Here is a 27,743-nt window from a genome sequence, read left to right as displayed (position 1 = left end):
ATTACAAGGGTTGTGCAATTGTGTGTTATCATTTCACTGTTGTTGCTGGCGATTCTATTATTAAACGCGATCGTCAAACTAATTCCGCAAATTAACGGCGTTTCATGAATGCGCGATGGCAAGTATCCAATATGAAATCGTTCGATTGACCTCTAATCGCGCGGTCAACCCTTATAATTTACGAGACCCGATCGAAGCGTATTGAGTCCGCGTGTGTGTATGTGTGTGTATTTGATCGCTCTGTTCAGGCGCGATTTCTTTTTCATTCCGACATCAATATCTCCGAGAGGAACCTCTTCAATGATTCAGGATCGATGTTGGTAAATATCGAATCGTTAGATCGATTAGTCGTGATTCTCGTTGAAACTACCTTGTATCTCGTAAATCTCACGTTAGAACTGATACGAAATTTGTATCATTTGACGATAGAAATTATCTTTTCTACGAATGCAAATTGAATCCTTAGATATAACATTATCGCTTTTAATTTCTTTCAACGATTTTCAATATAGTTAGATTTTCAATGTAATTTAAGAAATATGATTGAGAGAGGAACCACCATGTTTTTTTTTTCTTTATCACATATTTAAGAATAAAAAACTGTTTTAATTTTACTTTAATAGAATATTAAAAAATGAAAATAATTATACTAATATGATGTATAATTTTTCTTAAGAACAATTTATGCCAAATAATGTTACATAAATTTTCCAATTTTTCAAGAATTATTTTATATTATATAATAATGACATGTTAAATATTCTTTTACAAATATAAACATTTGTCTTTAATTATCGTTGCAGGTTTAATGTGCGTTTTAGAAGAATATTTTTTCATGTCACATATAATCTGCATAATTGATTTTAGTTGTTAAATTCTTTAATTTTTATTCTGTCAATTTAATCTTTTACATCATTAAGTTTTTTATTTTTACCTTGTCAATATAATCTTTTATAGACACTGTATAAGATACAGTATAAGAAGAGATTCCGAATCTACAATACTAGAGAACGAGCTTCTTATATCTGTATTTAATCTGAGAATATAGACAGGGCTAGTTTCGTTAAAATTTTCATACATTTGCTTTCTTCTACCCTTGCAGTGTATGCCTTCACGATGCAAAAGGAAGGGAAATGACTTAGTTTTCTCAGAATCTCGTAACGGACTTGCAAAAGAAAATATCGATTATAAGTCATGTTCGAAAACCACCACGATTTCCGAGAAAAAGCATTGCCTATATTAAATAATAGCTGCGGCAAGATGCTAGAAATGCTTCGAAGCGTTTGATTAGCCAATCAGGACAAAAAAAATAAAGATTTCTTTATTTTGTTGATTAATGTAATGCTTTGAAGCATCTTTAGCGTCTTCCCAACCACAACCAATATAATAAAATAGCACGCGTTAAAAAAACGTAACAAAACGAGTTTCAAAAAGACCTCTCTCTCTCTCTCTCTCTCTCTCTCTTTCTCTCTTTTCTTTTTCTCTTGGAACTGTATCTATTTAACGTGACACGCGATAATGATTATCAGATGTTTACTCCGTAAAATTAAAATTTTAGAAATCCGATATTACATTTACTTTATTTACTTTATTTACTTTTAAGAAATTTTTCAATTATTCAGAAAGTATGTTTTCGAAACGGCTCCCCTCTTTGTATATATTATACATTGTATATACATATTGTATACATATACATGAGTCACGTGCGAGTCGCACGAGCTTGTGTTTATCATTTTACAGTAATCTTCGTGTCGCACGTACAGATAGACGCGCACTATTGGGGTTACTCTTACGAGACTGGATAACCATAAAAATCGCTCGATTCTCCTCGAAACTTATCATTTTTCGGTTTTCCCTCATGGAATTAATTACACGCACACGTGGAGACAACACGATAAACGTACGTATGTTTACGGTAGTTCGATGTTGTTTATCGATTGCGGGACCTTGCCATGCGACCTCCTCCCTCTCATGTCAGTCACAGTCGATGATGATAATGACCACCCTGTATATACGCGTATGTACATGCGTAAATATCTCGATATATCATCCGCATATTTATCCCTTTTTTTTCTTTTCGCGTAGGATGAGTCAGAAATAAAACTCGCGCTCGAATGTGTCTTTTTTTTTTAAGATTCGACAAAAATGCGTAGAACACACACACACACAATTTTAAATTTTTTATTATATGAGCATCCTCTTATCATTTCATGCAATAATTTAACATTTACAAATTATAATACAAATTATAAATAATATTATAAATTCTAGATTTTTGGTTTTAATTTAAAATTTATTTTATTTGATATTTTTTCAAGACGATATTACATCATAGAAGTAGCCTTGATTTCAAATATAATACGCAAAACAATACCGTGACAGAGATGAGTTTATGTATGTAATTGCGACAAAACTATGGATGAAGATTAAATTTACATGCAATTATTGTTCAAATAAGGTCGCGTGTCTGTTGCAAATATACGACTACACAAGAACCATTACTACGTGACAGAATATCGTTTAAGTGACATTATTTAATTTAGATTTATTGTTGCATAATATTATCTTTTTTATAATTTATCAAAAAATAAAAAAATATATGCTTGATTATTTCTTTTTTTTATTAAATATAATATCATACATTATATATATATATATATATATATATATATATATATATATATATATATATATATATTGATTGACCTCCGAGGGAAACCGCATTATCTCGTAATCAGTAAGCAATGTCGACGCGTGTGATACCGTAAATGTGTAAACATTCGCACGTAGTTGTATATGTGTATCTGTGTAGATTGTTTTTGTATCGATACACAGTAAATAAGTTTACACAAGCATCTTTTTACATAAAATTAAAGACAGAAGCCACAAACGCGCGAGTTACTGTCCACCTTGATGGTCGCATCGTATGTCATCATCTTTGTCCCAGATCTTTCGAACAATTTTCAGCCAATCTTTCCCATCGACCAATATTTTTTACGAACTCACGGTCTCGAAACGCGTCTCCAACCATTTAAAGCGTAAAAATTTAAACAAAATAATTATTATAATTAAAATTTTGTAATATTACGATATAGAAAACCTATATCATCTTTTAATTTTATACAGAGAAAAGTTTTTTAACAATTGCCCCACGCAAGCTCTATAAAAATACAGTTGTATTTTTTCAATTTAAGTGAAACGTGTATAAACCAACATCAAGGTGGCGTATTTTCTTAATGTCAGTTGATTTATCTTACGTGAATAAACAATTATGACACGAGTGTCACTCGTGCATAAAATAGTAAGCATTGATTGAAAATTTTATAGTTGATGACTGTTTCTGCATATACACATATAAAACACATCTATATCAATCTTTGCACTATCTATTAATTTCCCTACAGCCGTCATTTCGATATTATCGTGACAAATCAAAGTGATAAAGTACGATGGTACGATAATTGAGTGGAATCCATTTTTCCATCGCGTTCTTACAAACATAATATATATGTATGTCACACTTCAACTTGTCATGTATTGATCGATTATCAACGTTTTTTTTTTCTTTATCGAGGTTTATCATCCTGGCGACAAATCATTGATACGTTATTCCATTTCGTTGTCGCTAAGTTGCATCAAAAGATGCTCGCTAGCGTGTATATATTTATTTTAATTTAATTTTGTGTAAAATAGAAATTTATGAGAATATATGTGAAAAATATATTTAATAATATTAAAATACATAAAATATAATTTTGTGTTTTACGTGTAAAAAAAATTTGCAGATATTTATGATAAATTTATTTATAATTTTCTTATCTATTCTTAAAAGACACATAAGCCACGATATGTTGTTAATTTCTTATTCATTTGATTATCATTAATCATCTATTCTGACAGCATCGATACATCAATCATTTTGATCGCCTGTTTCGATTAGGCAAATTTGTTTCGCGGTAATTTTCACCGGATCTCTCAATGATATATTATCCTTTGCGTTTGTTCGTATATCAGTTCGATAGAGAAATATCGATATGTTTTCGAAGATACAACTTGATACATATTAACAAATGGACACATTTATTATTATTTATATCATGATAATAATGAGTTTGTGATGATATCGCTCGTAAAATCACATTACTTTTTTTGAGAAATCATTATTTTTTTAACATAAAAACACCGTAAAAATTTATTTTTAGGCTAAATTAGATTATTCTTGAAAGAATTTCATATTTATTAATAATTTTTATTATTTTAAACACATTTTTGTAATTTTTTTGCAGCCGTAGATAAAATTTATATTATTTTGAAAATTATTTGTATAGATTATTTTGTTCCAAAATATAAATATAATAATATAATAAAAATAATAATCATTTATAAAGTAAATAATAATTTATTAAAAAATATAGTGTCTTAAAATTTATTTTAAATATTTTATTGATTTTTTTATTGATTAAATCGTATTAAAAAAAAATGTATCTCTCTTATTAATTTATTATTAATATACAAAATTATACAAAATTAAAAAAAAATATACAAAATTATAACTCAGACACATAGACATTAGAAATTTGAATGAGATTAGAAATCTCTCTTTGTAGAGATAAAAAGTGTGTGGGCAATAAAAACATATCTATACATACTCATCCTATACATACAACTGAAACACAAAGTGATCCAGATCGATTCGCGACACGTTTAATCTTTTTCGACGGACGATTAAAAGGCAGATGTATACTTACTCGTTGCCCTGCGAGTGCAATAATACCCCTTTCCCCTTTTTTTTGGAATCGGAACCGCCGCTCTTTGCCGGGCTACTTCCTCGCGAACCAGTTTGTTTGCCGGGACTATTCCCGCGCGAGCCCCGTCCTCCTCCTCGTCCTTTTGACCTTCCGTTCTTCGCATTGTCTCGTTGAGGGCTCGGGCCGCGCGTTGGAGATGGATTTTTCACCAGCACCATCCGTCAACCTGCTAAATAATTTATTTATCCAAATATTAATCCGCGATCAATGCGAGAACAAATAAGTATCAGATTTATACGAAATGTCACATCTCGTATTTCAGTTTTATGAAATGCTTTCTAAAACCACGTACATTTAAAAAAAAATATTAGAAATTATTTATATTTAATAAAAATTTTCCAAGATTATTTCTTAAATAATATAATATTTATGAGAGAATATTATGTAATTTTTTTACAATATTATTAACAGCATAAAATTTCTTTATTAATAAAAAGAGAGAGAGATAATTAAATATATATAAATTATTAAATTAATAAATTAAATATATATAAATTATTAAATTGTTAAATATAAATTATAAAATAAATAAATTATTATAGTTCGAAATATACAATATGCAATGTGATACAGGGAAAAAAAGGAACGTGATTAGAGATATCAATGTAAATTGCTGTTTACTGGGAGGATTAAGATCGCGCTTATCTTTTGAGAATCTTTCCGGTAAATGCGCAAATTCGAAATGCGAAAATTTATGCAATCACATGCACTCACTAGTCAACTAATTATGGGCATTTCGCGCATTGTACGCGATTCGATTGCAAGTGTCCGATAAGCTTCGTTTCGTCCGATAATTAGCTGTTACCGCAATTAAAGCGAAAGCTACTCCGAACGGTTTTAGAATTGATTTATATGGAAAAATTCTAATTTTTCTAAAATATATAAATAAATATTGAAATATTATACATAATAAATACTAAAGAAAATTGCTTATATGTAATAAATATAATAAATGAAATAAATAGAGAGAATATAAAAATGCAATAAATATGATTGAATATAACGAAATTAATTAATTAAAATTTTTTTATGTCAAACTCCGTTAATTCGGCCTTAGAAATTTCCTTAATGATAGAAGATTTAATTAAAATCGTGCTGTATGAAAGTTTGTATCAAATATTGCCTGAAGAATGGAATCTCTTTTCTTTTAATATTATATAAATAATGTTTCAGGAAATCGAGCTTTGCTTTATCGAATATTTTCCACAAATTATTAAGAGACAGATTGTATGAATTGCCACTCGCAACAGAATCACTCTTCTTAAAATTAATGATCGAATAAAATGACAATCTCTCTCTCTTTCTCTCTTTCTGTCTAAAATCTTTTAACTGTTTTATATATATCGTGTGTCGCTCTTCATTTTCTAACATTATTTTTATTGCGATGGAATTTATTGTTTCGTACAAAACGCTGAAGATCAACAATTATTGGCAAAAATTCGCGATAACTCATAGAAATATTCTTTTTTCATCTTACAAACGCATGCGACGTAAGGAACATATATTTTTAATAATATACCACAATATATGAATAACAAAATATTAATTAATAATAATTGCCAGTTAATAAATTTTAATAATTGATATAATAATGAATTTCAATAAATATAAACGTAAAACGAGTTGAAAGTACTGTCCGCTTCGTTATCTTCCCACACGATCTCATTATAGTCTAAAAATAAGAGTTATTATATTTTCTTTCACTATTATTACAACAGCTGTTCATAAAAATAAAACGCTCGTTTAAGCGCAACTCATCTCTCTCTAATATAACGCACACGTAGGATACTTTCATAATTAAAAAGATCGCTCGGATCGCTTATCGAATTTCAGTTGCAACGTTCTTTCTAGTGTATAGTCCATCGACGAAAATACACTTACATTCGTAGTTTCATGTATCGTCCGGAAAATTCTCTGGCGCCCTTTCGTAATCGCTTCCTTCTCTTCCGCTGATTTTTTTTTTTTTTTAAACTCGACAGATTAATCGTAGAAGAATCGCGATCTATCGAACGACGCGAGAACGTATCCACGGGGATAAGATTGCTGCGTGCAATAGCAACAACCACCGGCGCCGTACTGACAATACACGGGGGAGGAAATGGTGGAGTCTCTCGGAACCACCACTCCTCGGGGGATGGGGGTGGTTTTCCTATAGTCGGTGTCGCGCGCCGATCGAAAGTGACGGCTGTGTTCGTCGCAACGCATTACTGTTATTATTACCACCACCATCGCTGTTTTACTATCGCCATTCTGCTGCTACCACCCTCGCCCGCAGCACGGTCATCGTCCACGTGGACGCGGAATCGCATCACCGCGAACTTGACATCGACAGTAACGATAACGACAACGTCGATCGCTTATCGCGGAGCAGATATATCGCTTATCTAAATTCTCTTATCTGATTCTTATTCGGATAAAATTTTATCCTCTCTTTCCCACTCGTCACTCGTTATTCTCTTCGAGAGAAGGATTGTGATTTGCATCTGCCTGATTAGGGAATAGTAATGCATATTAATGCGTATCGAATATTCAAAGCGGAAAACGACGCGATTTCGGAAATTTCGCCGGAAATTCGATATTCTGTAAAGCATGATGGATGGGTGTCTTTGAGATTTTTGACGTCAAATTTCCGGAATAGCGCGCGGTGTTATCACAAAGTTGAGTACGCTTGATTATACGAGGAGGAACGGGAGGGAATGCGCGCCCGCCTTTTCCATTCAACCAGATATCGTTTCCCGAAATAACTCCTTCGCGCATTTTCTGTATTAATACTAGATGACGATTTTACAACTGACAGTCCATATGTTGACATTGATACATAGCCATGTGCAATGCAATTTGCAATCGACAATATCAAGACTTGTGACGGAGGAAAGTAAGAAACGTAAGAAAAGCGAGATATCGATTTTAGATTTGGCTTTTTCCCAAAAAAGTATTAAAAATTATTATAAAATCTGATAAGTTATTATAAATATATGTTGAAGGAATATATATAAAGAATATTTTTTAAGATACTATTTTTGTAAAAAAAAATATCAAAATTTAACGAAAAAAATCCATGGTGTTTAAAGAAAATATATTTTGAATTTTTGAAAAAAAAGATAACATATATATCTTATGTATCTTTCTCTCTCCCTCTTCCTCTCCCTCTCTCTCTCTCTCTCTCTCTCTCTCTCTCTTTTTCTTTTATATCTATATTTTACAAAAAATTATTTATTTTATAAACATTTCTTAAATTTTATGAATTGCGTTTATGTACGTTAATGTACGTCTTTTCTAAACAAAGACATACTTATTTAAAAAAAAAGACGTACTACTTATTTCTAAAAAAAAAAAGATTAAGATATTATTGCTTATAAATTTATTATATATACGTGTATTTTATTATATTTCTCACTTACAATTGAGAAAACAAATTTACTAACAATGAGATATATCGCGATACGAATCAAGATCCTCCGAAAATGTTGAAGAAATTAAATAGAAGAATTTAACGTGGAGAATAAAAAAAGAAAAAAGGCAAACAAACGGCTGTCTTGTATTAAACGCGGCAGAATCCGCTCCGAGAGACCCACGAAACCCACGGCCCCGTAGGAGCCCGTAAGTTCACGCAGGGTAACCTCGCGTGCGTCACCACATGCACGCACACACCGGGAAACGAGTTCCTCTCTCCTTCTCCGTTAAATCGCTCCGGTCCCTGCCAGTGTGCCTGCTGCCATCCTTCCTCTCTCTACCGCCGCCACCTTATATGCCACCGAAGAGGAGTGCTCTTTTCAAACCGGCAGTTTCGTATGTTACACCGTGGCGTGTGCACGGTGAAACATCACACGCGTCTAACAACAGTCGCGTTCGCGATTGGACTCCGTTATCCTTTGACGACGACGATTTTTTTTCTGCGAGATCCTGCGTGGATATACTCGTGCGTAGACCGTGTGACAATTCGCGATTTTCGGCGATGCTCCTCTCTGATTGTGATCCGACGATGATGAAAGGACACGCTGCTCTTCTGGACTCATGAGCCTTCGGTCATCGTGAACCCGAGAACGAGAGTACTCGAAGCGCGGAACGAAAGTGAGTACGCGAAGTACCCTTTTTCTTTCGAGCACACTTTATTACGGTTTATTACGGCGATCGTGGCCGAGGGAAAGACGTACAAGTACATGCAGGCGAATCTCAAATTTATTTTTTTCTTTTTTATCGCTTTTCATTAAATCAGCTATCCGATAAGTGTATTATAATAAGTATTATAATAAGTTTTATATTAAATTAATATAAGACTAAATTTTAAAATTTAATTTTATATTAAATTAACAATATTTAAATTATATTAATAATAAATTACATTAATGTGTGGAATAATAATTTATATTGTATTATATTTTATTGTTATGTAATAAAAATTTTCTTTTAATTTTTACATACAAATATTACTCCTTATTGGAATTTTAAAAAGATTTGGAATTTAACAAAGATTTGATGGAAGAAAAACGTTTTGATTATTATCTTAACAAAATTAAATTAAAAATAAATAGATTTTTGTTAAAAATTAGATCGTTTGTTATAATTTTTATCACTAATAAGAAGAAAATTTAATTTATTATTAATCGTGTTACACGAAACTTTGCTCTGATTATTTGAATATCGAAAAAGAAGAAATGTATGATTCGAGGATAAACGCATAAATTTACATCATTGCATGAGTCACGAGAGAAGAAATCACGATCGCGTCTCGGATTTTATTAAGAAAGAACGCACGGATTGTCGTAGATGTATTGCGACGATACAGATGGTGTCTTGAATGCACGCACGACTTTGCGATTCGCAGATTCGTGTAAAGTCATTTTCAGCAAATTGGCCAGAGCTGTTTACATCTCTTGTCGCCAATTGTCATCGTGATACATCGTTTATTATACAATACGCAATTTCGATCCGTGTAGAGTGAGAGCAGAATCCTATTTTTTATTACAATCGCGTTTCATGTCAATTACTTCGTAACAACAATATGTTCAACGAGCAAATGCGCGAATCAGCTTCGCGAGGATAATCAGATATTCATACTATAATTTAGTGATAAGCCAATTTCCTTTCTTTTGATATTAAAATTCACGCAAGATTATATAACATGATAAATTTAATCATAAGTTACATTTTCTTGTCAATATATTAAAACAGACAAATTAATTTTAAACAAAAAGACTATTTATTTTTAATTTAATTAAAATAATAATCAAAGAGCGGTTTAATTTTTGTTCAACAAGAATTTTGTCAGTGAAATTTAAATTTGTAGTCGAACTTAATATGAAAATGAAATAGCTTTGATTAATATTTTAATTAAATTAAAAAATATTGTTTTTTGTTTAAAATTAATTTGTCTGTTTTAATTTAATGACAAAAGGAAATTTAATTTATAAGTATATTTTAAAAGTACACGCGTAATAATTGCAATAACATATATAATTAATTAACACAAAATTTAATACAACATTAATAATTTACAATCTATAATTATGATATATAAGTTTAGTGTCAACTTTAATTGTAAATTTATGAAAGAGCCTTCAGAAATATACTCCGATAGATTTTGTAAAATATATATTTTAAAAGACACGGTAGAATACATCGTGAAAAGATTAAGAAATCGCTCGTTGGAATCGTTGTCGATTTCGAGCGAAGGTTAACGGTTTTCAACCGCCTTGATAAAAATGTCATTGGTCCGCCAAGGTCGAGGTTTACATCGTGGCGCTACTGCATTTTAAGTACGATTCGATGCTCGCTCGAATTTATCGAAGGCGACTGTCGATCCTGATATCAATGACGTCTTCATTTTTAAAGCGTTACTGCAGCGGATGACAGATCTCTCGGCCAATTTATCTCCATCCTTCTTTTGTTCGTAAATTTATATAATATTTTATAACTTAACATACTTATACATTTGTAAAAATTTATCAAATTTATTAAATTGATATATATTTTTAAATAATTTATCATATCGCGCCACGCGATATTACGCACTGATATCGCGATTATCGTGCACGTATTTAATCATTTTTTTATTCGATTTTTATTTTTAAATATTTTTAATTTTATCTAAATCGGGACAGAGCTGCGTTCATAAAATCTTTTGTAATAACTCTATGGGATTCCGCATAGATACTAGCTGATTTATATTCCTGGAAAGTGTCAGAAGGCGGGAACAACAGCGAGAGTTCATTCGATGCATTAATGTCGGTTAGGGAATATTCGCGCCGTGGGATCTTTGAATTTATTTCGAAGCTTATTAGGAGAGTACTCGAAGAGGAAATGAGAGAAAGCGATCTTTCTTTATTTTAAGACAAAGGCAGAAACCCTGATCCCCAAAAGTCGTGAAAGTGACGGTTCGACTGGTTTCAAACGACATGGTATAATAATAATAATAATGAATGGGATATGAAACGTGTATGTGAGTATATATATATATATATATATATATATATATATATATATATATATGCATTGAAATATAAAGTTCTACGATCTAAAGGGAGCGAGGTAAATGAGAAAAGAGAATTGTGTTTCGATGGATTATTCTTTACTAAACTTTTTTTATTTATCTTTTTATCTTACATGTATTTTATTGATGTCTGACATCTAGCACTTAAATATATCTGTTTATCGATCCGACTTAATTTTATATTTAAAGGGAAAATGGGAAAAATCAATTTTACCTTCTGTGAGAAATCGTTATATCAACATAAATAGAACGGTCGTGAAATAATAACAAATAATTATAGATAACAACCCTAAAAATAACAGGTAGCTAATCTTTTGATTTATCAAAATTAAAAAAAAATATGAGTAAAGATCTTATAATGTCAAGCTTGTCTCTTAAGCTTCTATAAATAAGATGACACACAACACGCATGGAAGGAACATCATTTGAATGAATTATTAACTTTTTGCGATTCATTAACTGTACATAAAATCGATATCGAAATAAACAAAGAAAAAAAAAACGAGATAATTTTGTTTTCGATCGCACAAAGGCTTGTTATCGCTGTTAGTGCTAGAGATCGCGTATCGTGTATCGTCGCATACATCGTTGCGAGAACTGGCACGCAAGTAATTGTACCGAGACCGAGAGGAAACGTGGGCAGGACACGGAGTGCGTTTGTTTCCCAGAAAGTGCGTTTATTTAGCGGCATGAGATCGCGAGAGAACTCCGGATAGAGAATCGGAGCGGATGCGTTCGCAAAAGCGTGAGGGTGGGAGGGAGGGGGCGAAAGAAACGAGAGTTATACATTTCTCCTGAGAGCGCGAATCAAATTGATTCATCGCATGGTAGAGAGCAATCTTCTAAATTTGCGGTTCTGTTTGTTTCTCCGCTTTAATGAACGCTTACGAAATTGTCGATCAAGCGATTATAATAATTCGTTTGGCACATTGTTGGCGATTGTTACGATAAACAAGTCGAGAAGATGAAATCTCAAATCTGTATGTTGATGTTTTTTTTTCTCTGATGTTTTAAATCGGAGGCGTATCTGCAACTTGAATAATTAATGATATAACAAAATATGAATTTGTAATAATAAATATTATAATTTAACAATTTTATTTACGTGGCAAATATAACAATATAAATAAATATAATTATAAATGAGTTATAATATTATATTGCATAACCATTATAATTGCACAATATAAGTATAATAGAAATTAAAAATTATTAATTATATTAAAAGAGAGCAAGAGAAAGAGAGAGAGAGAGAGAGTTAAAATTATATGAAGAAACAAGATATTTAAATATTTTTATCTGATAAATATATGAAGAACATTTACAACATTTGAATATAATTAACGATATAAAAAAAAATAAAAATTGTAAACATTATAATTAAACAATTTAATAACATTGTAAAAAATCATGCTATTACTCTAATAATAAATAAAACTTATTATACTGTCATAATTACAAAATATAATAGAAATTATTAATTATATTAAAAGAGAAAGAGAGAGAGAGAAAGTTAAAATTACATGGAGAAACAAAATACTAAAAAATTTAAAATTTTTTACTTTCTTTGACGCGCATCGCAAATTCTAAATAAGATATACTTTCTAAGAGCACAAGTTTTTCAATTTCTCGCAAGCACCTTCGCTCACCGAACGTTTACTTGACCAGACATTTTTTAATGCACTGTCACACTTTATGCACACGTAATAATAATCGCGTCTGTCCGCCCTGACATTTCACGGTTCGCGAATTTACGGTAGCACAGTTCGTTAATTAACGGATTGCGTAATGACAGAAATGGTACGAAAAATCCCGTTATCCTAACGTACGTCATGTATCTCGCGAGATAAAACTCGGATAAATCGGAACTTATAATCACCTGTCGCTTCGGCGCCTTTCTTGTCCGGATAATTAAACATCGTTCGTCTGACGTAAGCGTCTCGGATAGAATTTCTGTTCGGATATCGGATTGTATTACGACGACAATGACATACCGAGAGATCAGCGACTTGTCCAAAAACTATTTATGCATCAGCGATTCCGACGGCGACTTTTCAGCGTTCACGTTCTACGAAAAAAAAAAAAACATTACAAAGTACATTCGATATGAAAGTTATAGTTTTAAGAAATGTGCATTATGACATTTCGTCCTAGAAATTTTTTATATACAAATATTTTTATACGTACGATCAAGCTGAGAAATCCGTTGTCAAGCGATGAGTTACGCGAGGAAAAAAACAATAAAATAATGAATTAATAATGAATGATGAAGCACATAATACAATGAACCGGATTATAATATTCGAGAACGAGGAATTTAGATAAAAATTTATTGGAGAGCGATGTCCTCTGCCAATTCCGGATGACTTTTACATGCGCGCTTAACTCGCGCTGGGTTCAAAGGAGGAATCGAGTACCTACCGAAAATAGAATCGGCGCTTACTTAAGGTTCGCCGTTAAATCGACTCGCGGGTCTTTCCACCCGTTTACTTGTTGCTCGTTTTCTTCTCGTTGTCCTCTCGCCTTCCACTCGCTCCCGGCCGGTTTATTATTATACACGATGTACATCCCGTCTTTCTCTTTCTGTATCTCTCTCTCTCTTTCGAAAGAAAGAGAGAGAGAGAGAGAGAGAGAGATGTCTGAACCGCGAACGGAGCTTATTAAGGCTCACCACTACCGCGAACAAACACCTTGAAAGCCCTGAACTTCAAGTCCGAGAGGATGACCGAGACTCAAGGTCGGTCCGAATCCGAACCGGTTTCCCGGGAAAGATTCGGTGAGGAATACGTAAGATCTCCACGCCTCCGCAATTTAATTTATTAATCATTAATAAAAGAATAATATCCGGAGGGTTATTAATAATAGTGATGATATTTGCATTATTTTATCAATATATAGTTTATTTAAGCATGTGCTTATTATTAATTATATGCATTTATGTGTGTGTATTTACAAAAAATCATTACGCGAATTTACATACGAAAAATCACATTTTGTGCAAAAATAATTTAAAAAAAATTATGATATATTAAAAATAAAAAAAAGTTACAAATATAAAATATTTGAAAATTAAAAGTGTTTGACTTTCTTTAAAGCATCGTGGATTGTCAATAAGGAGAGTGTACTTTCTAAGAATATATTTGTTAATCTTTCTAATTCCTCGTTTATCTAACGTTTTCATCTTAAGTGCGCATAATATTTGTTGATATTTATGATAAAAATAGAATAATCTATGATAATATTAGAATTAAATTTTTGAGAAATTATTTATATTAAATTAAAAAGTAATATAAGAATTAATAAAACGACAATATTTCCTAATATCGAAATTTTATTTTATTATTATTTTCAAATATTTTTCTTACATTATACAAGAATATATTAAATACATAATTGAAAAAGAAAATGGCTTATATATGCTGTTGTTTATATTGACTGTTTTATATTCTCTAAATAAAAAATATTTTAGAATTATTTGATATAAAATATAATAAAAAATTTATATATATAACATAATTATACATATATATATATATATATATATATATATATATATATATATAATACATAAGGAATTTTATTATCTCTAAGTAAATCATGGTATAACCGGCGAGGAGAAGATTCTTAATGACAAAAAGCTCTCCGAAATCCTCGACACGAAGAGCTGGCTCGCGCTGAAAATAGTTTGCGCCATGGACCCCATAAATCTAATTGTAAGCAACCTGCGAAATTGCCTCGGTGTAAAACTTTCAACGGTATCTTGGTGTACAGGAAAAGGGAAAAACGGAGACAGGAAATGTCACCTCTGTGTGTACGCGCCTCCTTTTATTATCATAAGATAAACTCGCGCTTTTACTATGCGGGCTTCGTGCGATAGCGGGACGTGTCCCGGAAATCACCCATCGGCGATCGAAAACACGCCACGCGACGTGTCGCGTTATGTCTAGCGTCTACAGGGCGTCGAAATTAAAAAAAGATTCAGGGCTGGTGAATTTATTAAATTAGTTTAAAAAATTATTTAAATTACATATTTTAAAAAATTAATTTAAATTATTTATTAAATCAATTCGAAATTATTTATTTGACAGGTCGTAAATGCGATTAATATTTAATTAGAATTTCCAAATTTCTTTTCTAAATTTCACGCTGTTATTTTATGACTTTTCAGACGAAATATTAGGCCATCGCTCATCGTAACTTTACGGACGTGCGCTCATTCGTTATTCAGTTCGCGAGCCGTAAAATTCGCCGGAAACAAGAATTCCACGAGTGTTTATTCGCAGTGAAAACCCGTCTTCTCTCTCGGCGAATAAGAGAATCGACAAAAGTCTAACCGGTTTCCGGAAATAGGTTGTTTTGTTCCTTAACGATAGACGAATGTAAATTACAAGACGATGGAAATAAAAAAGTTATTACAAACACTTTTACATAACAATAGCGTGTCGAGAAATTTCCAAAATTCGTACAAATTAGACTGGAAGTAGCAACTAAATAGTAAAATTCCGCATTGAACATAAGAAATAAAAAAAAAGCTCAAGTTTTACGATCTTAATAACATAATTAATTAATATCATTAATTTCTTAATCTGCGCGAAATGTTAAATCAATGAAAAAAATTATCTCGGCATTTTTCGATGCAATTTTTTGACATATGACGACATACATATATCCTTGCTGCATCCTTCGTGTGTATTCTTAGAATACGACGTCACGTGACGACCTCCCGTTAAAACGTCCCACAATTTTTAACTCGCCAAGTATCTCTTCGAGAGACCTCCCTTTTTTTCCCCTTGACTCATCACGCGTTACGTCAGTGTCCCCGATTCAGCGCGGTGCGGGTGCGGAAAAATGCAGCGGGACGACTTTCCGTTTCGCGTGAATGCTGCACACGCGCGGCATACGATCGATTCTACCGGGTTATTCAAATAAAAAAACATCGCGTTAACTCACGCTAATCAGGAATCTATATAGAAAAGTCGACCTGGGGAACTTCGATGCTTTCGCTGAGAAAAAAAAAAAAGGAATCGACTTCGAAAATATTGGCCGATCAGTCATCGGATCTTTCACAGACACCCTATATATACATCATTATGCATACAAGAGGCTGAAAAATTGCAGCACAAATTGCAGTCACGTATAAACATAACATTCTTATCTAAACTGTTTTTTTTTTTTTTTTAGTTTAAGTGCTCTGTTTCGTGTGACTCATCGTGTAGGTAAAAAATTAAAAAAAATCGAACCGTAGACGTAGCGCAACCGTTTACATTCACTGGCTTACGCCATTTTTTGACAGCCGACGAGCATCGACAATGGGCCTCTTTGTGTGCCACGTGATTGATAATTCTCTCCGCATCATCGATGACACTGTACATGATCAGAAAGAAGGACGATTGTGGCTCGCTGCATATAATATAATATAAATAATATATTGCGAGCCGTATATTTGCGATACCTTCATCAAGGCATTCTCTCAAGGAGGGAAATTACTCATCGAACTCGAGGTTCATGACCGAGTGTCAATGAGTCAGATCGATTTTCCCCTCCCACCAAAAAAGAAAGATCAATTCATGCGGAGATATGTAAACATAGCTTAATTATCGATCTTGTAGCCCCGGGAAGATCATTAATAATGCAGCACATTTGCTTCTCTCTTTCTCCTTCTCTATCTCTTTGACCTCCTCCCTCATGCACACCGGACGTCATATGCGTCTTAACATTCGCTAGATTCGTCATCAATAAACTCATTTTCGAATGAGAAATATTATGCCTGAATCCTATATGTATCATATGTATACATATATAATTTTATTGTATAATTAAATTAATATAATTAAATTATTATTATTGTATAATTAAATTAATATAATTAAATTATTATTATCAATAATAATTTATGTAATATTATGTGTGTGTGAATTTATTAATTTATATGTGTGAGATAGGAATATGATATTTCAGATTTCATGTGTCGCGTTTTGAGAATTGATCGACTCTCGGTTGAAAGATTAATAAAATGATTAATGCAGCAATGCGTCATTAATCCGCGATAATACAATCGCACGCGAAGAATGTTACACGATCAGACAACCTTATACAACGAAGGTTTCAATGGTGAAAAAACTACAAATATTTTTATCAATCTTTGCGAGAACTTACGTGTGTGTCTGGAAAAAAAATTAATCGAGATTAGATTAAATATTGAAATTTTAATGTCGAAGCCCCCCCTCCCTTCTCTCTCTATTATTGAGTAGAATTGATCTTGCACCGATTAATTTGAAATTGCAATTTATACGGTTGAACGATTGCAATTGCGGTTTTCAAATCACACGAACACGTTATCTGATATTAATCTTTTTTCTGTATTCTTAATTTTAATATAATTGTTAGAATTCTAAAATATTGAGAAAATCTCCTTGAATTTGCAATAAAATTATTAATTATAACAGAAATTTGATATTCTAGATATAATAATATTTTTGATAATTTTATATAAAAATAATTAATATAATATAAAAAACATACATATTATATAAAAAATTACATAAAATTATTAATAAACTTTAATGCATTTTTGCGGAATTAATTTATAATAACGTGAACATATGTAATTATTAAATAATAATAAATTAATAAATTGAAATTGTTTTACATAAATAAATTTTAAAGTAAAATATAAATATATTTAAATAATTTAAAGAAAATTGATTATAAATAAATTTTCTTTTGTAATATTATATGTAGAATAATCGTATGATATATTGTGTAATTTGCGGGGAACTAGAAAATTACATTATCTTATGGTTAGATTAACATATATTTTCATGGATGAAAACATACGCGAATTAATTAGAAAATAAAATCATGATGATATATAAACGTCTTTCTGGAAAATTTTACTATATGTTTGTATATCGAAAGATTTAAAGAAACGTTTAAAGAATCTCGCTGTTAAATGCCATTTCGTTCCGCTATCAGTCGTGCGGATAACTATAGGAAGATGGGAGAGGGAATGGGCGATGAAAGGCAGTGGTCACTATTCGGTCATTCTTGAGTAGCTGGCGCAGGTGATTCCTCGATTCTTCGGTTCTTCCGCGGCATTTGGCATTGTGTCAAAGCGAATATTCGAGTCACGACACGGTAAACGGGTGACTTTTTCGCCACAGTATAGCCCGCGAATCGAAATAAATATTTAAGGAATTTTTTGTGCGTTTTCATTGACAATAAATATTGTCGGATGTGACGATGAATAATGCTTTCTACCTGGTGACTCGTGATCTTCCTAATGGTTTCTATATTACGCGAGAAAATTCATTATTGTAAAAAAAATAATCGCGTTTGTATTGAGATCGAAAGAGACAATTAGATATATTTATCGCGAAATATAAAATTTCTCCCATTGATGAAGATTTGTTATTATATTATGAAATTTGTTGCCAAAGTAATATAATTGCATTACGCGTTTATTACTCGCTATACTTTGTTAATTCTCGAGTGGGTGCGTCTCAACAATTATTTTGAAAATAATATCTGTGCAATTTTTTTCAATTAAATTCATTAAAGGTCTTATTTTTTATTTATTTGTCCATGTGATATTATAACATTACTTTTTGGAGAACACTCAAGTTATGGGCTTTCCCATGGAATGAGATATTAAATAAAATGATGGGGCGATTTTTATCTTGTGATTCGCTTGGGAAATAAAAATTGCATTTTTCTTGAAGAGGTTTACTTACTATAGCTTTCGATTATCTTCTGTTATCTCTCAGATGATTGCAGTTATTGCTATATAATTCTTCGAAGAATAACACTCGAGAAATATTACACTCAAAGTAATTAATGCACAATTTTATCGAAAATTAATATCTTTAATTTCTACTTAAACTGTGTCCTTTTGACAAGAATAATCAACAAATCATTTCGCTCGCTGATTTTTCCGAACGAAATTTTTACAATCTTACCTAATATTTGCCGCTTGAATTTGCAGACGTTACATTGTGTGTGAATCGGCAAATTCGTTTTTATCTTATCAATTCGCGTTTATCCTAACCAGGTAGTGAGGACTAGAGTCGGATTCGCGCTCGCGATTAATAATGTCGAAACGAGCACGATAATCGAATCGGATCTTCTCGTGTATATTTTTCCATTTGGATTTTCCATTTGCTAGGCTCTATTCACAGGAAATATCGCGGAATATGGGGTAAGTATTTTTTCTCGAAAGTTTTCCGCAATAATTTACAAACCCGATCGGATTAAAGTTCTTTCGTCACGGGAGGCGAATTTTGCTGAACGAACCTGTCAAGAGTTTGAAATGTCAAATTTAATTATAACTCGCCGAAATCCATATATCCAGTAATTTCGAAGTTTTATGACATTTCGCTAGCGGCTATACCGGAAATAATGTATTTTCTCCTAAATTATGTGGACTATGCGGTATTTTTCTCTCGACTTTCCTCGACTTTCTCTTGTTCCTTATCATTTATTTAATGCATAGAAATATTTGTCGATCGATCTATCGTCGTTCGCCTTTGTTGGCAACTTGAATATTATGAACCGCTCCAATATCTAATCTCTGAGTCTTTATCATTTACGAGGCCGCGAGGCCAAATAGAACAACGTCGGCACATCAAATAGAAGCAGCTTTGTTTAACGCTACCTATTAAATAAATATTTAACGTTACTGCAAAATAATTGAAACAAAAATCCTACCGATACAAAAAAATTATTATTAGTAAAAATCTTTTTTTTTTGATTTCCCGATTTAAAGTTTATAAAAAAAATAGATATAAAAATCGAACGTTTATGTTATTCTTCTAATGAATAAATTAATCTAGATAAATTTTAAAAATTGACGTTTAGTTGAAAAAATAAATTTGCAACGCAAAATTTCGAAATAATTAAAACAATATAAAAAATTATATTTTTTCTCTCTTTCTCTCTCTCTCTCTCTTCTTAGCATTTAGAAAATTTTTATTTATAAATATAATAAAAATGAAAAAAAATAACTAAATTGTTTTTATTTTTTTTCTGCTACCTTTTCTCTTATTTGCTTGTAATTTATGCAAGTAACTATAGCGTTAGAAAATGACATTATTATAAATTGCGAGATAAAATATCGATTAATAAGTAAATGGACGCGTTGTGAATACCGACAACAATGAATTCTGATTCTGACCGATATTTGCAGCGTAAATACAATCAACACTGGAGGTGGCTTGAGTAAGCCGGACCCTCCGAGACCGGAAATTCTCAAAAGCGGCCAAAATTTGCCCGAAAATATGGAGCGTGGATTGCACGAGCGCGATCGAGTTGGCGTTCAGGACTTCGTTCTGCTAGAGGATTTCCGCAGCGAATCTGCGTTCATCGACAATTTGAAAAAACGATTCAAGGAGGATCTCATTTATGTGAGTTGAAAGTATAATTAATTCCTTGTAAAGAAATTTACGCAAAAGAAACTTTTAAATTATTTTATATTTAGCTTATTGTATCTTTGTTTAATTTTTGCGAAATATTATAATTTTAATTTATTTATAATTTATTTATGTGGCTTTGCTCATCATTAATGAGAGTAAATTTTGAGAACATGTTTTGTAATATAAAAAATATTAAAAATCTTATGCTATGATTCTTATTTTTATTTTTCCGCTTACAATCGATACTTTCTGAATTGTATCACTGATAACAAATTGTTTCGTACACAGTTGAATGTAGAAAAAATGATGTATAATAAAATAATAATTTCAAAAATTCGTATTTTTTGTCATCGCAGACGTACATTGGACAAGTGCTGGTATCGGTGAATCCATACAAGAAACTGCCCATTTACACTCCGGAAACCATTCAGTATTATCACAGAAGAAACTTTTTTGAAGCGCCTCCTCATATGTAAGCATCCTTCTTATATAAAGCCACCGTGCATAAGTCGAATTATATAATGTTGGCATTTTTCACATTTATTATGAAAAATTTTTTCTGCAGTTTTGCCCTTGCGGATACCGCTTATCAGTCCCTGGCAAAGGAGAATTGCGATCAATGCATCTTAATTTCAGGTAAATATATTTTTTAATTTATTTCATATTAATTATTATAAACGACTAGAAAACCATAGTTACGTTTTTAATTAATTATATTCTTTCGAATGTTTTTTATTAATTTTACATTAATCTTTCAAATTTAATTATTTATTTTTTTCAGTTTTATAAGATTTCTTTTCCTACTTTTTTTTATCATCCAAATTTCTTCTTCATATTTTTATATTCTTTTTTACGTTTAATATAAAGGCGAATCGGGATCTGGAAAGACAGAGGCGTCCAAGAAAGTCTTGCAGTTTATCGCAGCTGCTACGGGGCATAAAAAGCAGGTGGAAGAAGTAAACGATAAGCTGATCGGCAGCAATCCCGTGCTAGAGGCTTTCGGCAATGCAAAGACGAATCGCAATGACAATTCATCTCGTTTCGGCAAATATATGGATATTCAGTTTAATTTTCAGGTAAAATTTCTATCTAATAACGCACAAATTTCTTTTAAAATAACAAAGTAGAATTCAAGGAAATTGAAGACAATTTTATTCGCAAAAGCGAAAATTAATTATATTTTGTCTTATTTTTTGAAAAAATATCATTATGATTTGAATAAGAAAAAAATTACACTAAAAAATTTAATATAATTTACATTAAAATAATTATTTATCAATGTTTTTTTTATTCACCTGTTATTGCAGAAGTACTTCGATCTGCTAAATATTTAGCGTTGCTGGATTGAATATGTTTATTTATTTTTAGGGAGACCCAATTGGTGGAAATATTCTAAACTATTTATTGGAGAAATCTCGCGTGATCCATCAATCTGTGGGCGAGCGCAATTTTCACATCTTTTATCAACTTTTGACAGGTGCAGATGATGACACATTAAGAAAACTGTTCTTGAAAAGAAACCTTGACACATTCTTCTATCTGAGCAATGGTGTAAGCGCATTCAATTTTCATTCTTTATATATATATTCTTTATATATTCTATTTTTTTATATTTTCTATATATTTCACATATGGTGTTTGACATTTTATATTTTACATTTTATATTTTATATTTTACATTTTAAGTTGCTATATCTTTGCTTTTGATATTTTTTTATAATATTTTTAATTTTTTCTTATAAATCGATCTAGACGAAAGGTACGGTGGATACCATCGACGATGCCAATCAATACAAAGAGGTCGTCCGCGCGATGAAGACCATGGAAATGTCTCAGAAAGAGCAGGATGATCTATTTGCCATAGTTGCGTCGGTGTTACATATGGGTAATGTAGGTTTTACAGAAGAGGATGGTGTGGCGACGATTTTGAAACCTGCGTCTGTCGATGCCATTGCTACGGTAATCAGTTTTGAAATCTATTTCAATTTTCGTTATAATAGTTTTATTTATTCGCGAGATCAAAATATATATTAATAGAAATTTAATAAAATTTAAAAATTATATAATGTAATTATATAATTATTTATTTTTAATTATCTATTTGAACATGATTTTTATGTACAATTGTTCTTATGTACAAACACAAAATCACTATTTATAAAGTTGATGTCACGATATCATCTTTCGATTTATCCTTCAATGTAAATGATTATGCAAACGGCTAATGAGTCAATTGAATAGTTGTTAGGATGCGATGTGAACGTGCTGGCAAAGGCGTTCACTCATCGTACCATAGACGCGCACGGTGATGTAGTGGTTTCACCCTTGAATAGGGAATTAGCCATTTATGCGAGAGATGCGCTGGCAAAGGCCGTGTACGACAGATTATTCACCTGGCTCGTGACTAGACTCAACAAGTCGCTGCAACCCCAGACTGATCCACAGCGTAAAATGGTCATGGGTATTTTGGATATTTACGGTTTCGAAATTTTCCAGAAGAACAGGTAACTATCGAAGAGCATATATATATATATATATATGATTAAAGATTTCACGCTTGAAAATATTATGTCACAAATAATAATCTCAAAGAAAAGCAATTTCTAAATTTTTTAATTTTATTTTATCTACATTTTTAATGTCTTATTAATATTTTTATACATTTTATATTTATATACGTTATATTTTATATTATTTGTTATATTTTTATATTTGTATATATAATTTTTTTCATATCTTTTTTTATATTCTATATTAAATTATGTGATATTTATTTGAGGAAACTAGAATTTTTTAATGAAAGTTAATTATTTTAAATATTTTCAATTACAAATATGTTACGTCTTATGTTTTTTAATTAACGGTAACTTATCATTTTATCATTTCAGTTTCGAACAATTCTGTATTAATTTCTGTAACGAAAAGTTACAACAGTTATTCATCCAATTGACACTAAAGTCAGAACAAGAGGAATATTTGCGCGAAGGGATAGCTTGGGAGAACATAGAATATTTCAACAATAAAATCATCTGCGATTTAATCGAGGAGAAATATAAAGGTTGAGTCTTTACAAAAGTTTGCATATAAAGTTCGGTCAATCATGTGATTATATGCTATAGTTAATTAATCATTGTCGCTGCAGGAATAATATCTTTAATGGACGAAGAATGTTTGCGACCTGGGGAACCAACGGATATGAGTTTCTTGGAGAAGTTGAATGTAAATTTAAACAATCATCCTCACTACATCAGTCACCAGAAGGCAGACATACAAACGCAGAAAATTATGGGCCGAGACGTAAGGAGAGAGATTCTTTACTATTTATAAACTTTATAATTATTAAAGATTAAATAATAATATTTCAAAGTATATACTGAAAAGACAAATATATTATCTTTATTCAAAAATTCCAATTATTATATTTTATTTCAGTTTATTTATTTTATTCTCATTTATTTAAATTTCTGTTATTTAATTTTTAATTTTTTTATATTAATATTTTTTTTCATATATTAATAATAATTATTTTACGGGACTTGTGTAAAATTGAAAATAAGTTTAACATTTCAGGAATTCAGATTGGTCCATTACGCTGGTGATGTAACATATAATGTACGGGGATTTCTTGAGAAAAATAATGATCTATTATTCCGAGACTTACGTGAAGTTATGTCGCATACAACGAATTCTATCACAAAGGTACGATTTTAACATCCATGGGAAAATTTTCTAAACTAAAATTTATAAAAGAAATCATTTATAAATTATCAATTTTCTAAGTTATCAATCTTTTGAATCAACAAATTATTTGCAAAAATAATTTTTATCTTCTTAGTGGAAATGTTTTCTTTAATCCGAAATGTTTTCTGCATTTTTGGCTAGTGTGCAAGTTTTTTGTTTCTTACAGACTGTATTTGATGTGAAAGATTTAACCAGTAAGAAACGTCCAGAGACTGCCATAACTCAATTTAAAAATAGCTTGAATAATCTGGTTGAGATCCTTATGGGCAAAGAACCGTCTTACATTCGTTGTATCAAACCCAACGATTTTAAACTGCCCAGTAAGTAAAACTAATGTTAAATAAGATTAAAATACAAGCAGTAGTTCCTATGAAATATGTAATTTTTTAAAATTACTAATATATAATTTAAGATATACAATAAATATATAAAAATAAATTATCTTTAATTTTCGTATGCGATATAAATATAAAAATAAAGATAATATAGGGAGTAGTGAAATCATAAAAAGATAAAAACTGAATATTATCACCCGAAATTCATCAAACTTGCGCTTTTTTAGATCAGTTTAACGAGAAAATTGTGCTGCATCAAGTAAAGTACTTGGGACTTATGGAAAATTTACGAGTGAGACGCGCCGGTTTTGCATATCGAAGACCGTACGAGCAATTTTTGCAGCGTTACAAATGCCTCTGTTCGGAAACTTGGCCAAATTATCACGGTTCAGCTAAGGATGGTGTGCAAGTCCTTGTATGTGCTCTCGGTTATGAACGTGATGAATATAGGATGGGCAAGTAAGACTATGTCCGTTATACTAAAAGCATATTCCAAATTATATATTAGAATGAGAGATTTAGAATATTTATTATAACATATAATTTAAATTTACACACAAATATTCTAACCAAATAATCGAATAAAGAAATTATGGAAATAATTTTGATAAATCAATAATGAATGTATTCAAGCCCGTAACTTTCTAATTATGTTCCAGCACAAAATTGTTCATTCGATTTCCTAAAACATTATTTAATACGGAGGATGCGTTCCAAATAAAAAAGCATGAAATAGCCGCCATTATTCAGAGCAAATGGAAATGTATATTAGCGAGAAGAAGATACTTGAAGATGCGAGAAGCGGCGATTATTTTCCAGAAATACATTCGCAGATGGCTCGCGAAACGCGAGGCGAAAAAGCGACGACAAGCGGTTATTACTATTCGCAGGTATTTCTCATTCATTCTGCGCCTGTTATCAAATATGAAGAATATTTATATTTTACATTTAATATATTTTATGTGTTTTATATATATTATATTATGTATTTTCGTATTTTAAAATTTATATATATATATATATATATATATATATATATAAATTTTTATTATATGTATTTGTTATGTCAACAAATTCAATTTGTTCCAGATTTATTGAAGGATTCATCACTCGAGAAGGACCGCCTACTGCAATTAATAAGGCATTTATCGAATTGGCGAAATCGCAATGGCTCATTAGACTCTCGAAAACACTACCAGCGGGCGTCTTAAATAATTATTGGCCGCCAAGCCCGTATTCATGCCGAGAGGTACGATCTTAAATAAAAATTCTCTGCAAAATAGAATGTACACTACTTCTACAATTATGTAATTAAATTAATATCATATGAATACAATTATATATGTTTTAAGATAGTTTATATTTTGTATTTTTTTTTTGCTCGTTATACAACATATAATAAATATATGTGCGTGATTTGGCAGGCATCAGAGCATTTGCGCAGAATGCATAAGCGATGGAAAGCACGTTGTTACCGGATGGCGTTAAGCAAAGAGGATAAAGAACATTTCGAATTGAAGATTCTCGCGGAGTCGCTGTTCAAGGGTAAAAAGAAATCCTACGCAAAGAGTCTAGGTCCGAGATTTCTATCCGATCGTCTTGGTGCGGAGCACAAAGCACTTCGACAGAGCTTTATCAATAATATTCTACCTTCCGGAGAAAGCATAAAGGTAAAAATAATTCTGTAAAATTTTATAATATTTACTTATACTTTTTTTCAAGCATTTGAAACTAGCCCAAGAAATTGGAAGCTTAAATTGAAATCGCCACTTTTCAGTACGCAACTCCAGTCATTAAATACGATCGGCATGGTTATAAACCACGCGAGAGAGTACTCATTTTAACGGAGAACGCAGTGTACATCCTTGATACACTCAAGACCTTCAAGCTTAAGCATCGTTTGCCTTATAAAGCTATTGAGGAACTAGTCGTCACCGGGGAATCCGATAATTTACTCATCGTTAGGATACCGCCCGAATTGAAAAAGGATAAGGTTTTGGTCCTTGAAATTTTATTAAATCTTAATATTTTAAATTAACACACAGAAACTCCGTATAAAATAAAAGTTTGTTGCATAAATAAATATGTCATAAATTCATAATGTAATAAGAAATTTTTTGAAAGTAAAGAATTTAGTAATTAATTATTATAATTAGATTTAATTAAACTATAAGAAGACAATTCAATTCTAGAGCAAATGATTTCTAAAATTAATAAATATAAGAAAATAAATTATATATAATATTCTTATGCATTTTTACTTTATGTAGGGCGACTTGATCTTGGAAGTTCCGCATATAATAGAAGCTTTAACAAAAGCAATCAATATTACTAGTAATCCAAATATTCTAAAAATCGTCAATACCGAATCGTAAGTATTAGTAAGTTTTAAAAACTTTTACACATTATATTTATCACATTATTCATTTATATTCTCAAAATTTAAGTAATTAGAATTATTTGGACTATTAAAAATTTAATTTAGTTAATTGCTTTAATTTATTCTATTTCTAATAAATACAATATTAAATCACAGCGTGTCCCACAAACTAGTCAGTGGTAAAGAAGGAGTCATTGAAGTTAGAACTGGTACCACTCCGGCAATCAGTAAGAATCGACAGAGTGGACACTTATTAGTGGTAAATATTCAAATCTGAATACTCCTGATCCTTTCATTTTAGCAATTTTCTCTGTCTTGGAATTTATTACATAAATCTTTAAATTTCAGGTCACTTCTCCATAATAATACCTCGAAGGAAGTTTTTTGAGAACCAGAAAAATCGAGTGCTATGATGCCTACAGTGGCCTTAATACATTGTGATTTAGAGTATGTGACAAAGTATTTTAGGAAGAATACTAATATATAATACTTTAACTTACAGCCATTTTAAATTAATCTTTGTGTACTTTATTGTGAAAAGATGATAAACTGACAATATCATTTTTGTTCTGATATAAA

At 31.1% G+C, this 27,743-nt stretch overlaps 2 protein-coding genes and 1 long non-coding RNA gene across 8 annotated transcripts in view; 1 reads left to right on the top strand and 2 right to left on the bottom strand.

Annotated features, from left to right (window-relative positions):
• LOC126854780 (kinesin-like protein KIF12) overlaps positions 1-6,968 on the bottom strand; it is a 14,814-nt gene extending 7,846 nt beyond the window's left edge. For all 4 annotated transcript variants that reach the window (XM_050601833.1, XM_050601834.1, XM_050601836.1 and 1 more), the window contains exons 1-2: positions 6,690-6,968; positions 4,749-4,977 (exon numbers count right to left, since the gene is read on the bottom strand). In XM_050601833.1, the coding sequence (XP_050457790.1) occupies positions 4,749-4,966 (218 nt within the window). In that variant the 5' untranslated portion in view covers positions 4,967-4,977; positions 6,690-6,968. The remainder of the gene's footprint in view (positions 1-4,748; positions 4,978-6,689) is intronic.
• On the top strand, positions 1,885-27,743 carry LOC126854772 (unconventional myosin IC). 3 transcript variants are annotated; one of them, XM_050601804.1, is made up of 20 exons: positions 1,885-1,900; positions 20,483-20,699; positions 21,065-21,180; positions 21,274-21,344; positions 21,576-21,784; positions 22,077-22,259; positions 22,461-22,667; positions 22,950-23,212; positions 23,597-23,766; positions 23,851-24,005; positions 24,279-24,407; positions 24,616-24,769; positions 25,012-25,243; positions 25,444-25,674; positions 25,874-26,033; positions 26,209-26,454; positions 26,562-26,777; positions 27,055-27,155; positions 27,321-27,423; positions 27,513-27,743. In XM_050601804.1, the coding sequence occupies exons 2-20, from the start codon at positions 20,574-20,576 to the stop codon at positions 27,525-27,527; spliced, it is 3,087 nt and encodes a 1,028-aa protein (XP_050457761.1). In that variant the 5' UTR covers positions 1,885-1,900; positions 20,483-20,573; the 3' UTR covers positions 27,528-27,743. The 3 variants fall into 3 exon arrangements, with proteins under 3 accessions (XP_050457761.1, XP_050457760.1, XP_050457759.1); XM_050601803.1 differs by lacking the exon at positions 1,885-1,900 and adding an exon at positions 8,550-8,879; XM_050601802.1 differs by lacking the exon at positions 1,885-1,900 and adding an exon at positions 19,093-19,495.
• On the bottom strand, positions 12,157-13,694 carry LOC126854826 (uncharacterized). Its single transcript, XR_007688154.1, has 3 exons — positions 13,486-13,694; positions 13,178-13,366; positions 12,157-12,331 (listed from the first exon to the last, which is right to left on the bottom strand). It is a non-coding gene; the product is annotated as an uncharacterized LOC126854826 (long non-coding RNA).

The sequence above is a fragment of the Cataglyphis hispanica genome, chromosome 14, assembly GCF_021464435.1.
Source record: "Cataglyphis hispanica isolate Lineage 1 chromosome 14, ULB_Chis1_1.0, whole genome shotgun sequence".
Taxonomy (NCBI): domain Eukaryota; kingdom Metazoa; phylum Arthropoda; class Insecta; order Hymenoptera; family Formicidae; genus Cataglyphis; species Cataglyphis hispanica.
This window is presented reverse-complemented; position numbering and strand designations above follow the sequence as displayed.

Coding starts and splice junctions, on each gene's coding strand:
- LOC126854772 (XM_050601802.1), top strand. Junction 22,668..22,949: donor CTGTCGATGCCATTGCTACG/GTAATCAGTTTT, acceptor TCAATTGAATAG/TTGTTAGGATGCGATGTGAA. Junction 24,006..24,278: donor AGAAAATTATGGGCCGAGAC/GTAAGGAGAGAG, acceptor TTAACATTTCAG/GAATTCAGATTGGTCCATTA.